This window comes from Nothobranchius furzeri, chromosome 2 (assembly GCF_043380555.1).
Source record: "Nothobranchius furzeri strain GRZ-AD chromosome 2, NfurGRZ-RIMD1, whole genome shotgun sequence".
NCBI classification, from domain to species: Eukaryota; Metazoa; Chordata; class Actinopteri; order Cyprinodontiformes; family Nothobranchiidae; genus Nothobranchius; species Nothobranchius furzeri.
This window is the reverse complement of record NC_091742.1, coordinates 10960923-10977550: the sequence shown is the minus strand read 5'-3', so window position 1 is coordinate 10977550 and position 16628 is coordinate 10960923. Positions and strand designations below refer to the sequence as shown.

Below are 16628 nucleotides of genomic sequence, written 5' to 3'. Positions count from 1 at the left end.
TCAACTACTTAACTCTTAACAACTGCAAAAGATTCCTGAGGCTTTTAAAAACTCCCAGCCTGGTTCATTACTCAAAACCGCAATCATGGGTAAGACTGCCGACCTGACTGCTGTCCAGAAGGCCATCATTGACACCCTCAAGCAAGGGGGTAAGACACAGAAAGAAATTTCTGAACGAATAGGCTGTTCCCAGAGTGCTGTATCAAGGCACCTCAGTGGGATGTCTGTGGGAAGGAAAAAGTGCGGCAGAAAACGCTGCACAAGGAGAAGAGGTGACCGGACCCTGAGGAAGATTGTGGAGAAGGACCGATTCCAGACCGTGGAAAAAAGTGAGAAAATATTTGTGTAGAAAGCACATGATTCTTTTATTAGGTAAGAGTCTTCTCGTGGTTTAACTTGCAGCCGAGATAAGGAAGCTGGAGAGGACTTTTGTTATGGCGGTTCCCCAGACGGTGAGGCTGGCTTATGGGGAGATGGTTATAAACAGCATTTGGTTTGGGTTTGGTTGGTAATGGTTGAATGAAGATGGCTGGACAGGGTAATGCCCTTTTGCATCACATGCCTTTCTTATTGCTACAATAGCTAGCCCGGCTCTAGCTTTGCTTCCTGTCCAACTGCTCCAAGCCACGAACTCATGAATTGTACACAAAGAGAGATTAGGACAAAAACGGCAACAAGGGAAGGGATGTTTGTTTACACAGCTTTCCCACTGGCAAGAAGAGGAGAAAGCAGTGGGAAGATGCCTGTCGCTGGGTCCCGGGCTCGGCCGGCTAGGGGGTGGGAGGCTGCCGGCGGGCCTGTGGGCTTGCTGCTGATATCTCCCGGGACTCTGCTGGCTGCTGGTTGTGGCCCCCCGGGGCGATCCTCTGTGCCTCTCGAGGGGGGCGGGGGCCTTTCTGGTTGCAGTCTCCTTGGGGTTCCTGTGTTCTGGGGCAGCGCCTGGATCTCTGGGACTTGGAGCTCCCCCCATCTCCTACACATCTTTGGGGGTCAGATCTGTGGTCCCTCACACTCTCTATTGGACGCTCCTATAGAGAAACCTTACATAAACAAGCGTGTGTACACACACAGGTGCTCACATGGTGCTCTCAAAAGTATGGGCTTGGGCACGTTCAACACATGTCTTAAGGCTGTCGTTGCCACTACATGCACTATGATTTATTATTGTGTGATTGTTCAGTTAAACAATGTTGATTTTATATTTCACCATCAGGTTGACGCGGTGAGAGCTTGCTCCTGATGTAATGTTTTGTGTCCCTTTTTTTTCTTCTATTCTTTCTCTTTCTGCAGGTCTAGAAGCACTCTTGTTAATTATTGTTTATTTTTGTGGAACCCTATGGCCCTTCCCTGCGATCCACTGATTTTCCCCTTTCCTATTCATTTTCTCTCTCCCTTTCCTTACATAATTATTTTTGATCACAATTTCAAAAATGTTTTCTCATTTTAAACATACTTTATTTTTTGGTGAAACACCTCATGATTTTTATCTTGAGAGGTGCTATAAAATATCATTTTCTTTCTTTCTTTAGAAGTGTAGTTCATACAAGGAAATAATCAAAGATTAATTATTTTTTGCTTTTCCTGCAAAGTTTAATTATTGAGAACATGTTTGCAAGTACAAAGAGATGAAATATGTGTTAGATTGTTTTTCATCATGTTCCTGAAGTAAAGACTGAGACAACATCTCTAATATCAGAAACCAGAGAAGTTTTTCATCAAAACGAGTTTTAATAAAACAGGAGAGCGAGAGTCTTAAAACTAAGAATTGAAACATGTTGAACATTTTGTACAGTTTATAAAATCTGCAAAAGCAATAATGTATTTTTGAGAAAGGCTTGGCCAAGTTCATGCTTTTAAGCAGCAAAGAAGTATTTTCAGAATGGCTTCTTTTTTTTATTTATGTAAAAGCTTGACCAACTTCTGGTTCAGCTTTTTCTGCTCCAGCTGATCTAGTTCCTGCTGCTGGTCCTGGTCCAGTTGCTGCAGGTCCAGGTCCAGCTGATCTAGTTCCTGCTGCTGGTCCTGGTCCAGTTGCTGCAGGTCCTGGTCCACTTCCTGCTGCAGGTCCTGGTCCACTTCCTGCTGCAGGTCCTGGTCCAGTTGCTGCACGTCCTGGTCCACTTCCTGCTGGACTGCCTGCTCCTCCACGCCTCCAGCCAGACTTGTGAAGTAAAGGGAAAAACATGATCAGATGAAAGTATTTGTAAAACTTGAAGAATTAAACGTGGAGTTTCAAGAGAAACTTTGAGGAGGTGTCATGAAGGGTTCGTTTGAAAAGGGAGGGAACTTCCAGGTGATTTTACCCGAAGTTTGCAGCCCAGACCATATCAGGAACTGGGACAGGTACTCGGAGAATCCCAGTAAAGTCGTCGGGTGGTTAGCTGGTTGGTTGTCACTCAGTAGGAAATATCGCAGAAGTTGCGTTTAAAAATCTAAACTTCAAACATCTATAACTGTAAATCTCCCCACAACACCAACGCACTCATTGAACACAACTTTTTACATCACATAGCCGCTCTCCCCTGAAAGGATTAAATTACGGCGTACTTTGATAAACTCGTTAATGTCCGTGGACGCCATGGCGCTGATCGGTGACATCACTCACTGCAGAAGCAGTGGCGATATGCTGGTGTCCTGAAAGGGCTGATTTAGTACGGAGACACAACGGCTGAAGGACCGAGCCATCGTGTCTCCCGATCAATTTTCTCCCTCCCAGAAAGTTCCTGAAATGGAAACATGGCTATTCCTTCATCGTGTTAGCTATTGGGACAAACTGGAGCTCTTCTGAAAAGTTGTCTGATAACAGAAAATTGGTGAAACTAGTGAAAAACTCTTTACCTAGAAATCCCTTTAATGATGTGAGGGATTGCATTGAACAGCAGTCCTAAAAAGCCCTCTGAGGGCTGCGCCATCAGGACAACCATGGACAGAACCAGAAACGCCGCCGTTAGCTTCATCCTGCAAAGGAAAAGACCTCTAGGTCAGGGTTAGACGCGTCAACTTAGAATAGAAATATTTACACATTTAAACAACACTTGCTTAATTTTAGGCTTTTCTTACATTTTTAGCTTTTTTATGAGGCTATATTCCCAATTTTCCAAAATTGAGAATTATTTCATAGACTTAAATTTTCTTTAAAGAACTAGCAAAGAAACTCCAAATATGTTTTATTTAAAAAACAAGCAAAGAGCTGTTATCTTTACATTTCTCCTATTTAAATATAACATCAATGTGTTTTCTTACCTTTCCTCCTATTCAGAGCCAAACCCAACAGATGTGGTGGGCTCACATCTCCTTTATATTCAAGTGAAGCGCCGGCTTTATTGTGCAACACTTAAACCAAGTGTTAATGATGGTGTTCCTCCTTTTATCCATAAAACATAAGTTTGGTTAACTAGAGCGCTTCTTCCTTATTCTCAGAGTTTAGGTAGTGTTTTACAGACTTGCAAACATGAGGCCAAAAGGCAGTAATGAATGCAGATTTAATGTCTCCAGCAAATACTTTCAGATGTTTTTGGGTTTTTTTTTATTTGCAAATGTTTTGATTGTGCTTGAACAGAAAAACTAGAAACACCAGCATCTAAAGCCATTTGTTTTCTTTCTGATTGTGTGCTTTAGGCGGCCTGCATGGCTGCTAGATGGTTTACTGAATACAATTCAAGTCAATACCGTTCATTTTTAGATCAGATGTGAGTGGCTGCAAGAGCATGTCGCCAAACAGAGTAGAGAGGGCCCGGATGGATCCTTGGAGGAATCCCAGCAGCTGAGGCCATTCCTGGCTGACCTCAGTGACCCCTGACTCAAAACCTGTTCTAAGTGCAGCATTTAAAACCTAAATCCTGACTTATGGCAACTTTTGGTTATCACTGTTTGGAGTTTGTCAGAATTGATTTGTCCTCCAGCCTCTTGGTGATTAGCAACGCGTTCCCCATCCATCCATTTTCATCCACTTATCCTGGGGTCGAGTCGCAGAGGCAGCCGCCTAAGCAGAGAGGCCCAGACTTCCCTCTCCCCTGCCACCTGGGCCAGCTCCTGTTCCCTGGCCAGACGAGAGAAACAGTCCCTCCAACGTGTCCTGGATCTTACTTTAGGTCTCCTGGTTCCTCTTTCCAGCTCAGCTCTCTCTTCACCACTAGATATACTTAAACTCCTCCACTTGAGGCGGGACCTCATCCCTGACCTGGAGAAGGCATTCTACCCTTTTACAACTCAAGACCATGGTCTCGGATTCAGAAGAGCTGAATCTCATCCCAACCGTTTCACACTCGACTGTGAACCGCTCCAGCGAAAGCCAGAGATTCCGTTCTGATGAAGCCAACAGAACCACATCATCTGCAGAAAGCAGAGACCCGATCCTCAAGCCACCGAAGCGTATGCCCTCAACTCCTTGGCTGCGCCTAGAAATCCTGTCCATAAAGGGTACGTAATCGGTGACAAAGGTCAGCCTTGGCAGAGTGCAACTCTCACAATAATTTAATTTTGAGGTTTTGTTCACTCCATTCTAAAGTTAGTCATATGGCATGAAGCTTCATCTGGATGGAAAAAACATTCTTTATCACCAAACTGTTGTAGGAGGGATGAGAGGAGTTCCTCTTGGAGGATGTCTTGGTCCAACTTTTATTTAATGCTGCATTTGGATGCTAAAATGTGAGTGTGTGCACTCCCTTGGGTGAGAAGCAACCCCTAACACACACACTCACACACTCACACACACACACACACTCACACACACACACACACACACACACACACACACACACACACACGCACGCACACACACACAAATGTTACGAAGGATATTCCAGCATAATGAGAGTGCAGGATTAATTGAAGTGTGTGAGTTTCCTGGTTATTAGTATCAGGAAGTGTTGTTGGAACAAAGAAATAATCAACCAAACACATTTCTTTGCTTTTCCTGCAAAGTTTAATTATAGACAATTTGAAACATGTTTTAATGTGCAAATGAACACGTTATGTTTTTATTGCATCATGTTCCTGAGGGAAGGAGGCCGAGGCTCTGATCAGCTGGAATTCAAACGAACAAAACGGTGTCATCAAGCTATGTGTTTAAGCAAAAACTTGTTCAACTTCTTCTGGTCAAACTTCTCCTGCTCCAGCTGCTGTTGGTCAATTTTCTCCTGCTCCAGCTGCTGGTCCTGGTCTAGTTGCTGGTCCTGGTCTAGTTGCTGCAGGTCTTGGTTCTGGTCCAAATGTTGCTGGTCCACCTGCTCCACCCCACGTCGATTTTTAACCAGACTTGTAAAGTAAAGCAAGAAATCAATGGGGGAAAAGGCTATTTGTAACAATTACAACATTTTAGAAGACACAGATGTTTTTGTTTGTTTTAGTCGGAGCTGGACTCGGCACACATGGGCTCTAGAAGCTCAAAGGGCTCAGTAGGACAACCGTGATATGCTTTCTGAAAGGTCGTAGAAACACCGATGAATGAAGTCCTTACCTAGAAATGCCCCCAATGATGTGAGGGATGGTTTTCATCAGCAATCCGAAAAACCCCTCGGAGGGTTGAGCCATCAGGACGAGCATGGACAGAACGAGAAACGCCACCGTGCTCTTCATCCTGCAAACAAACACAGAGCAGAATTTGATCTCACTACAAATCTTTAGTGGCTCTGTTTTTTTCTAATCAACCTTTAGAGGAAAAGTCCCATGCCTGCATGAGAACACGCTAAAATCATAGAAATGAGCTTAAACTTTGAATTTCTATAAAATTCTGCATTTTTAGTGCAGACTCTTCATTTATATTTTCATGTATGTAAATGTTGAATAATGAAGTCCTTACCTTTCTCTGAGAGTTGAGGTCAAACCAAAGTAATGAAAATGTCTCACACACGTGTCCCTGTGGACAAATGCATCTTTTATATCCGTGCAGAAGAGAGTTAGTTAAATATTGTGAAACGCTTTTGCAGTATGGAGTAATCGGGGTCTTTGATGTGATCAAATCCAGATGTGCTATGATATCGGGATTTTGAAACAACAAAGAACTCAGTCGGGACTTCCCCTTTTACCTTATCAGGACTACAGTTAGTTTTAGTACATCAGGACACACTCGGGTGCTTTTGCTGACTGTTTCCGTCCATTCAGCACAAGTTAGCCCAACACGAAAACATCTGGGGTGAATGGTGAGTTAGTGCTGTCGTAAAGCCCTCTGTTATCACTAAGAGTTGCACTGATGGGGACTAAGGTTGGTCCAGGTGGTCTACCACTCTCCTCTCAGTGAGAAGATTCTGGGGTTTGAAGCTTTCCTGATGAGTTTGTGTGGTTTTCTGGTTTCTTTTAAACCAAACATTCATAGGTGTGTCTGCGGTGAGGGCTTGTCTCCACGCAGCTACAACCGGCACGGTCAGGCTTGGCTTTGTAACTGACTTTCTTGGCAATGATTTAAATGTGGTTCTGCAAAGACCACATCATTACAGATAGTTAAATCAATCGTCTCATTTTTATTTGTCATCCTGAGGAGAAAAATCAGAGCTAATTGGGCCTGGTCCTAGAGGCCCAGTAATCTGCATGTTTTAGCCATTTTCCTGCTCCAGCCACTGATTTGATGGTCGAATCAACTTTTCGGCAGGTCCCAAAGCTCTTCAGAAGCCTGTTGATTCATCTGTGATTCAAACCAGGTATGTTGGTGCAGGGAAACTTGAAAAAGCATGCAGGAAGTGTCCCTCAAGGACCAGGATGGAAGAGCTCTGATCTAAAAGCTGCAGCAGTGAGTTCTGAGGACCAGGGTTAAGGCTTCAGTAAAACTACATCCATGTAGACGTATGAAGAGACAATGTTTGCACCGTTTGAAGATTTCTTTCTGTTTAAAATAAAATTATTATTCTGACAATTCATGCATCTTATTATGGGATGGTAAAATACATTTAGCTTGTTTTAAAGCTCCAGCAGCTTCTTTTGCTGCTGAAACAAAGATTTCACATGAAACTTTAATTACATTTACATGCATATCAGGGTTTATGAAGTACTGTTAACTGTTTATTCCAAGTTTTGTGTGAAGCGCTCATGGTTTTAATACTAGGTAAAAGCCTGTTTGTGTGCAAGGCCGTGTTTGAGGTCATGACGATGCAAAGCTCCTGCAGCATCAGCGTGAACAGCTCGATGGTTGTCTGGTCACTTCCCCATCTTCTGTTTCCTCTTTCTGGTCTTAGAGGAAGAAACCGTGAGATGCTCGGAAACAGTCGGCCCGTGTAGAGAAGCGATCGTGACTAAGCTCCTTTTAGAAGTCGTGTTTGATGTTACTGAGTTCTTAGTTCATCTTTTTTGTCTCCTTCTCCGTTGTTGCAGAAAACGTTTAAACTGAAGGAGACTTTTGGATTATTTAATCAAGAGTTTCAGTTGAATGTTAGAAATTTTAACCGTGAGATCAGAAGCAGCTAAATGCGTCACCGTTTATCTCTCTGAGCGTGTTCTCGCGTTCAGCTGTCAGCATGACAGGAACAGCACCACCAGCATCAAACCTGCAGCTTGTTTGATGCATCAGAAATTTTTGCTCTGAGAGATTAAAAACGTACCTGGAAGCTGTCTTTGAAAGTGATGCAGGCCTTGTTATTTCTAATGATACAAACAAATTCAGAATATTTATGTACAAATCTTATTTTGAGTTAATTTATTGTGTTTTTTTTATTCTGATTCTGTTTTTTTAGAGAAAAATCCAGATTAACGGGTTTCTGTTCAGCTCCAACTTGCTGACAGTTTTCAGCCGATCTCATTTTGTTTTAATTAAGATGAATAAAATTATTGGAATAATAATAATAATCAGATTTTATTCATTTGTGATTTGATTCGTTATTGTTGGCATGAATTGGCACCAGGTTGTGCTAGGTTCACTGCCCAGGAATTTCTTTATTCAGTTTTAACTGAAGGACCCAAAACAAAGAAAAAACTAGCTGCCAGATGATTTTTGTATTTCGTGCATCTGATTTACATCAGTTATTGTCTGCCTGCTTCATAAAGTGCTTCATGTGATTTTGTGATTTCTCACCGATTATAAGATAATTTCTTTGGTCCTGATAACTTATTTGCTGCCCGTCTGTCTGGTTTGAGCTGCTAATGGTCGATGATGATATGTCTGCTTCCTGAGACGGTTTCATGCTATAAACAGTGAAGTGAGCCAGGAAGGAAAATATCTCATGGGAAGATCCTGACAAGCCGGCGGAGACGAGGGATTGGTTTGAGATTTGAGTCAATCTCAGACGGATCTGAATTCACCGCTCCAGCTGAAAAACACCCAGATTACCTCCCTCAGCCTGCTATTTTACTCTGTCTTCCTGTAACCCCGCTCATTTTATTTCTATAATAGTTGTTTATAAACGATTCACCGGAATATGTTTAAAACAAAACTTGCATTATGGATCTTTAACCATTTTTCATGCAGAAAATTGGAACTTTAAAGGCTGGTGACGTGTGGATAACATGCATAATGCATTTAATCATCTTTAATAAGCACTTTAATAAAATGTTTTAATTACAAAGCAATTTATAAGAAATTAGCATATTTTAGCTATTGTTACATGGCCTGAAAGAGGCGTGTCGAACAAAATTATTCAGCGTTTTTTTTTTGCTTTTGCATGTTTAACAAACATCTAAACCACAGCTGTAGCGCTGCTGCACATTAGGAACAGAACAAAAGAGACGTGACGCTGAGCTGCTGATGTTTGTAACTCATTACTGTTGGAGGCTTTTCCTGGTGGGTCACAGGGTCTGGAGCTGATGTTGGACATGTAAAAAAAAAATCCAATTGCAGAGAGGAAGTGAAATCCCTTTTTTGGAGTTTTGGGGTTGTCCCAGGGTCTCCTCCCTGTGGGACGTGCCCGGAAAACCTCCAGGAAAAAAGGGTGAACTAATCTGATGCCCGAACCAACGTTTCAGAATAAGGAGCTCCTGCAGAAATGTTCCCTAATGAAGCTCCTCGCCTTATCAAGTCTGATTTCAACCCTGATCTGTTTGTGACCTTTGGTCTGATAGAAATCAGCTCACATGTGTTGAACTACTAATTCTGAGATTCTAATTTAAATTTTCCACATTTTCTGCAATTATATGTTGACAACTAGTTGCTAGCTGTGGAAGATCATCAAGATACTGACTTAAAAATAACCTGGAGGTTTTGTTTTAATTTTACTAAAGTTCTCAGCAATGATGGGGCATTTATCTTGTTTCACGAAAGCGTAAACAGGAGAAATACAGTTTTTGTCCTGTGATGCTACAACTGGAGGCTTGCAGGAAGCGCCACAGTGAAAAAAGTTTTCTCTTTGCTGTTTCCAGGCTGCTTTTCCACAGAGAAGCTTCAGCCAATTAATTAAGTACTAATTAAAATGAATTAAAGTGAAAACTCCTTTATCAGTCAACACAAATGCACTATCGCTGCTAAAATTCAAAATTTAAGCAAAAAGCATAAATACAAAACCATCTTATTTTCAGACCAAACGGTCTTTAACGGCATTTTCTAATTCCGTTGAACCACTCAGAACATTTATCATCCAAAGTGCTCCAAATGATCGCTGCACTGATGTTTGGTTGAGTCATTTATTTACCTCCATATGAGGTAGAAACTGTGTGCTGTGTGACCCAGCCAACGTCCAAGCTCCAATTCACGCCGTCCAAATGTCACAGAGCGGCTCTGATGACGCCGGCGTTGTGGACATGGGAATGATAACCAGATCCAGTACTTTTTAAGGCCTATTTTAAGTCCTTGCCCTTTTCATATAGTTTCTAAGTCAGACTTTTAGAATAAATCTGTAAGCGAAGCTGTCTGGTTGACTTCTGGCTCCCTGAGAAAAGCCACAGGGTGCAAATGGAACCGTATTAAGATATTTTTATGCACCGCAGCCCTGAAATCTAGTCACGTGTTGACTGGTTGAACTCTGAGAGATACAGCATGTCTCCCACATTTCGCTCTGAGCCTTTTTCCTACTTCTTCTAGTCAACAAAATCAGATTCATGCATCAAAAATTCTAATAATAGGCTCTGAACCTGCAGCTGCTCGTCCTGTGAGCTTATTCTTTGTCCTCAGAAAGCAAACATGTCCTCTCGTGTGATTTATCAATCAAAATGGCTCCGGATACCGGAGAGGCGTTAACATGCAGCTCCAGCCAAGCCATCTGAAGAGAGATTTGTGGAAGACGTCCTTTGTCCCAAGTGTCCAGAAACAATGTGGTATGCGGCGCACATTCCTGGATTCTTTGCTTTTCATTACAGGTGAAGTCGTCGCACTCGGCCCACTCCCTGGCGGGTACCTGGAGGTCCCCGTGCCTCTCGCTGGCTATTGAATAATGACCCTGAGAGACCCAGTTTTAGCCTAATCCCCACTTGAAAGCCATCCTTCCTCTAATGCAATCCCTCTTTAAACCCCCGCTAGAGACAGAGTGGTGCATAACAAAAAGACACACACACACACACACACACACACCTGGATTAGACCTTGGTCCAGCAGCAGGCAGGGACTGCATATTAACACAGCAAAGTGTAACATTTAGAGCAGGAATGTTGCTGCTCATCGTGGCTCTGATAGAAAGGATTAGTGCTCTTTAAAGAACAAATTACCCCCTACCAGAGTATTACTCTGCTCCCACTTCCTGTTTGAAAAATGCAACAAATGCTGTTGGCTAGCAGACTGAGAGGGAGACGCTGCTAACAAATACACACACACACACACACACAGGCTCACAACGACATCGTGACATCATATGGTACCAGCTAACGTTCTAGGGTACCTCTTAGCCAATAGCGATGGCAGATTTAAATTCAACTGCAGTGCAGAGTTTTTACCTGACAACGGCACAACACCGACAGTTTTCGGCAGAAAATTAAAATTTTAACTAAAATGCACTAGAATGCAAAACTACTAACTACATGTGTCTGCTGCACGATTAGACACACATTTATATAGTTTATCAGAAAAAAAGTTTAATTGGGGGTGACTTGCTCTTTAAGAATTCCACTTTGAAGTGGGTTTCTGTGGAGCAGGCAGTGTCTTACCTGCAGAAGGCAGAGCTTCTAATTTAGGACAGAACCTTCTATCTAAACAACTTAAACCTACATATTAAGTCTTACGGATTGTCTAACCTCGGATTCAGAAGGAACAATGTGGTTTTCATCCTGGCCGTGGAGCACTGGACCAGCTCTATCCTTAGAGGGGTCCTGGGGGGTGCGTGGAAGTTCGCCCAACCAGTCTACATGTGTTTGGTGGATTTGGAGAAGGCGTTCAACCGCGTCCCTCCGGAGGACCTGTGGGGGGTACCAGGCCCTCTGATATGGGCTGTTAGGTCCCTGTATGACCGATGTCAGAGCTTGGTCCGCGTTGCCGGCAGTAAGTCGAGCTTGTTCCCAGTTAGATTTGGACTCTGCCAAAGCTGCCCTTTATCACCGATTCTATTCATAACTTCTACCGATCGGTTGTGGTGAAGAGAGAGCTGAGCCGGAAGGCAAAGCTTAAGATTAACCGGTGGGTGTACATCAAACCCTCACCTATGGCTTTGGGTAGTGACCCAAAGAATGAGGTCGCGGATACAAGCGGCCAAAATTAGTTTTCTCTGCAGGGTGTCTGAGCTCTCCCTTGGAGATAGGGTCATCTGGGAGGGGCTCAGAGTAGATCCGCTGCTCCTCCTAATTGAGAGGAGACAGTTGAGTTGGCTCGTGCATCTGGGGCCTTCCCTGGGGTCTCGTCCTTTTGGAACACTCCCATGAAACCTCCAGAGGGAGCCCAAAACCCCTCAGCTTGATGAGGAGCAGCAGCGGCTCTACTCTGAGCTCCCCAGATATCGCTGAAGGCTGAGACCAACCACCCTTCAGAGGAAACTCATTTTAGCCCCATATGTCAGTTCTTTCAGTCTTGACCAACATCGTTACAATCAGCAAAGGTTGGAAGATAGACAGATCTGTGAATGAAGAGATTTAAGTTTGGATCTGCTCTTTTTTCACCACTAAAAACACGAAGACAATGCACCTGTCTGTTACTCCATCCGATACTCACTCCTAACCCAGAGGGATCCTCAAAACAACATCAGATTTAAAAAGCAGACTAATAGCTCTATTCTGTTCTCTTTAGAACCAGATGTTCTATAATTGATGCATTTTAAAAGTTCTTAACCCTTGAATCAGTGGATTAAAAGCAGTTGTAGCTCTGGAGTTTTATTCATTCAGCCCGTTTCATTGAATTTTACATTAATTCAACATTTGGCATCGTCACGTCGTGTTTCTCAGATGATTTTCTTAATTTCCAGAAAATTTGAGATTTTCTCATCTGTTTATCCGTTTTACAGCGGTTCATAACCGCAGCTCTGCATCAGCGTTTAAAAAATAAACAAGCGGAGGATATTAAGGTCTTCACGGAAACAATATCGCTCTGCAGAAATAGAAACGGGAGGACGCCTTTCACATAAATTGACATGGTGGAAACCATGGAGTTTAAAATAAAACGTTTTCAGGAGTCGACAGCACCGCTTCACCCCCTTCTGCTACACGCGCGGAGTCGTGAAAAAGCCTGATAGCAAAGTTAAAGCAGAGATCCAACCCTTCTGAGACATCAGCAGAAAAAAGGAACCGTGTGACAAAGTGAGTGAACCTGGATCCTCTGTGTTGGCATCCAGAGGAACATCTGAGGGTGTGTTGTGACAACTCGCTTGGTGTTGCCTCTGATAGAGGAGCAGGAACACACGCAGGACGGGTTGCTCTGGTTTTTAAATGTCTGGCATTCGTATCAAAAGTTGTGTCAAACATTTGAGGAAATCAAACCACCTTGATGTCATTTTCTCTCTTTTTTATACTATTTCTACAAAAAATATGCCAAATATGATCAGTTTAGTTGAAATAAAAGAGCGTCAGGTTCCGACAGCAGTTCAAACGTGACTTTAAACATGTTTATGATCATGGCTGAAGCTGTGTGATACATAAGCTCCCCCAAGAGGACAAGGTTCTGTTAGAAACACGGATAAGAAACACAACAAAAGGGAAATGGCTGCTCTCCAAACAGCCAAGTCAGACAAAACTCTGCATAAATAACTGCATATTACTCTAAAAGTTACAAATGTAGTTCAGCTTTGGGACAAAACTAATGGAAGATCTGAGGTTGTTGGATGTTTTAGTCTAATAATAAAAAGCATAAACCGAGTCAGTCGGTTTGAAACTCAACACAAGGGAAGTCTTCGAGGGTCTCCTTCCAGCATCATGGCATTTGTACGGTTTGTTTTCCCCGCCGTTGTTTCTCCTCAACTTCAGGACGTGTGCAGAAAGTCTCTCAGTGATGACTTTGGTGTCAAAGTCAAAGAATCATTTCTTGGCAATACGGAGAGCTGAAATGATGTGGGAGGCACGGGGAATGGATTCTCAACGCTGCCTTTCAAAAGCACGGCCTGCTCCTTAGGCTTTGATACACAGCAAAACAACACACACAGTCGCGTGCATGGTGCAGCTCTACATCATCATCACTGCCACAGAGCATGAAAGATGAAAAACCCATGAGTGCACACATTTTGATTCTTGAATCAACAGTTTTTGATTTTAGTTTTGCTACAGCAGAGCGTGAAGTGGCTTATTATTTGCTTCATTACAGGCAGGAGGGTGTGTGTGTGTGTGTGTGTGTGTGTGTGTGTGTGTGTGTGTGTGTGTGTGTGTGTGTGTGTGTGTGTGTGTGTGTGTGTGTGTGTGTGTGTGTGTGTGTGTGTGTGTGTGTGTGTGTGTGTGTGTGTGTGTGTGTGTGTGTGAGAGAGAGATTTAGTGTGTGCCATAAATTTAACCAAGCTCATTCTCATTGGGTGTTTTTTTTTTAAACTTGTACAGTTTTTCTATTCCTCAGCTGTGGATGTGGAAACCTTTCATCAAGCAAAGAGGCAGATTGCAGCAGAATTATTTTATGGTGTCCACGGACACACACACACACACACACACACACACACACACACACACACACACACACACACACACACACACACACACACACACACACACACTTTGTAAAGCTGAGTAGTAGCTTTACTTCCACTCATGAATCTGAGAAACACACTTTCACTCAATTTAATTTCCTGATTTTTATGCAAAAATTACACCAATTCTGTGCTGGCTCAGGTTAATTAGCAGCGGTGGCCATCTTGAATTGGGTTGACTCCAAAAGTCAATCAACTGTAGTTGAACATCCAATCATTACCTTTTGAGATGAGATTAAACAAAATCTTTAATGTCAAAGTAACATTTCACCAAGAACAACAAAATTGTGATGTCACAATAAGGAAAATTAGCCCTTCCCACCTGTCAACAGTGGAGGAGCACTTCGGCTCTGAGCCCCTCCCAGATATCCGAGCTTGTCACTTGAGAGCAGCCAATCAGGGGGTAGGTGACGAAATATCTGGAGATTTGCAAGATCACGTGTGATTTCACCACCTCAGATGATAACAAGCAATAAGAAAGATGGTAGCATGTATCCATGTATCTGGTTTATTTCTTGTTGTATTTACTTTGGCCACAATTTTTATTTTACTGCATGTGTCTTTTATTTTGAAAGTTGCCAGATGTTTGACTTCCTTTCTGGCTGGATCTGAACAGCTGAGCTTGATGCTTTCTGGAAGCATAGAGCATAAAAGCGGAGCAACATCACACTTTGGAGCCACTGGAAACTATCATGGCGGCTATTGGCTCTTTATAAGCTAGGGTCAGATAGCGTTGCTGCTCCTCCTTGTCATCAAAATGAGCCCACTGAGGTGGTTTCAGATTATCGTTAGGATGTATCTTGGACACCTCCTGAGTAGTTTAGGGCATATCCTGATGGCAGGAGGCCCCCAGAACACACTGGAGGGGTCATATCTACAGGATGCTGGGGAACATCTTAGGATTTGGTGGATTTTTATTCATTTTTGTTTCTATCTGTTAAATACTAACCTGCAATTTAAAGCTAAATAATGTTCTTTCGTTCCAAATTAAAAACTATTTAGTTTAAGAGCTGCTTTCCTCCCCTTGACCAGAACATAAGACCTGATGTTTAGAAGGTATTGTTTGGTCGCTGTTGTTCAGCTGCAGTTGTGAGAGGAGAATCAAGGAGCTCGTCTGAGTTTAAGAGGTTTTCCATTTAGTCTTGAGTGCTCAGAGGTCTGCAGCAGCAGATAGGACTGCTGCCATTGTTCACATTACAACCCTAATTAGGCAGAGCACTGTGCGTGTGAAACATGAGCTTCTCAGTGTGTGTGGGGGGGGGTGGGGGTGGGGGATTGAGAGTGACAGCTCAATGTTGCCACTAGCAAACTCTACTTCCCTGCTTGTTTATCTTCAGACTGCTTTATGAGCTGCTGGTGGCAGGCCAAATGGAAACAACACACACACACACACACACACACACACACACACACACACACACACACACACACACACACACACACACTGCTACTTTTATGATGACCTGCTCTTATGTGTTGTACATCTATATCACAATGCTGTTGATGCAGTTGTGAGGAGTTTTATTCTCCAGATCAGTGGATGGAAAAATAGAAAAGAGAGATTTTATTTTTCCACTAAAAAACAGAAACATGAGTCTAAAGAGTTTCACCCATCAACACGCTCCTTAGATTTTATAACATGCTGGTGAAAAATAGACAAAATCATCTTTCAGGTTTACTAAGAGAGCAAAAGTTCAGATAAAACAGTGAAATGGAGTCGAATCCTAAAGTTAAACCTGTGTTTGGTTCTTGGTGCCGTCTAGTGTGAATCTTCGCCACAACATCAAAGTTAACTCTTGTTTTCAATTGCAAAAAAAGGCAATATGGCCTTACTTTTTCTTCCAGGCTCTGCCATGACGCCAACAGAAAAAGCCAACATCTTCTTTTTCTTCTTCGTGTGTTTTTTATCGACGCAGGGCGAACTGAAAATGCTAACTTCTAGCATTACAGCTAACAGCCATAAAGTAGGTTAAAAGCTCTCCGTAAAGAGCAACCCAACCCTGGTCCTTAAGGCACACTGTCCTGCATGTTTTCCGTGTTTCCCTTCTGCCACGCACCTGACGTAGATGAACGAGTGATTAACAGGCATCTGCAGCACTTGATGTCCACCTGAGGAGGCTACGTAAATCAGGTGTGCTGAAGCAGACTCAGCAGGTCAGTGTGTTGGAAACCGCTGCTGCAGAGCACCTACCTGCTCCACAAAACCGTTAGGTGCAGTGTCTGGACAGCAGAGGTCTGCAGCGTGGTGTCAGATATGAAACTGGTCAAGTTTCTAACTCAACCATCACTGAGATCAACGTTAAAGCTCTAGCTTAAAGTTTTAAAAACTATTTAGTGTTAATTTAATGACCTCTGAGGGTTCAGCCTGTTTTCTTCTTTGATTCTGATTGGTTTTAGAAATAAAACAAAACTAGAAAAAGAACCAGAAACTTGAACTGAGAATTCCTAAATGTCAAGGAAACGGAATAATCAAAGCACTAGATAAATTCTGGGAGGAGAGAAAATTTCTCTCTTTTTCAGCAGAATGTACATTCTCTTTGACTCGAGACGTAAATGAACAGAAACCTCAGACGGCCGGTCTGACCTGATGTCCACTCACAAAATTGAACAAGCGGTGGGTTTCGTACAATGTTATAACCTTTAATTCTCCCAGTTCAGAGCCGGAGCACCAATCTCCCCGGTGGCTTTTCCCGC

General features: G+C 42.8%; 3 protein-coding genes across 4 annotated transcripts in view; 1 reads left to right on the top strand and 2 right to left on the bottom strand.

The window, feature by feature from the left end:
- Window positions 1–16628, top strand: part of LOC107377760 (exostosin-1) — a 222080-nt gene that overhangs the window by 140748 nt on the left and 64704 nt on the right. The window lies entirely within an intron of this gene.
- LOC107377762 (dicentracin) lies at window positions 232–3442 on the bottom strand. Its single transcript, XM_015947588.3, has 3 exons — window positions 3244–3442; window positions 2839–2958; window positions 232–2161 (listed from the first exon to the last, which is right to left on the bottom strand). The coding sequence occupies exons 2-3, from the start codon at window positions 2955–2957 to the stop codon at window positions 1894–1896; spliced, it is 387 nt and encodes a 128-aa protein (XP_015803074.3). The 5' UTR covers window position 2958; window positions 3244–3442; the 3' UTR covers window positions 232–1893.
- On the bottom strand, window positions 4906–5942 carry LOC107377763 (dicentracin). The gene is made up of 3 exons (XM_015947590.3): window positions 5801–5942; window positions 5459–5578; window positions 4906–5256 (listed from the first exon to the last, which is right to left on the bottom strand). Exons 2-3 carry the CDS (start codon window positions 5575–5577, stop codon window positions 5055–5057), a joined length of 321 nt encoding a protein of 106 aa, XP_015803076.3. The 5' UTR covers window position 5578; window positions 5801–5942; the 3' UTR covers window positions 4906–5054.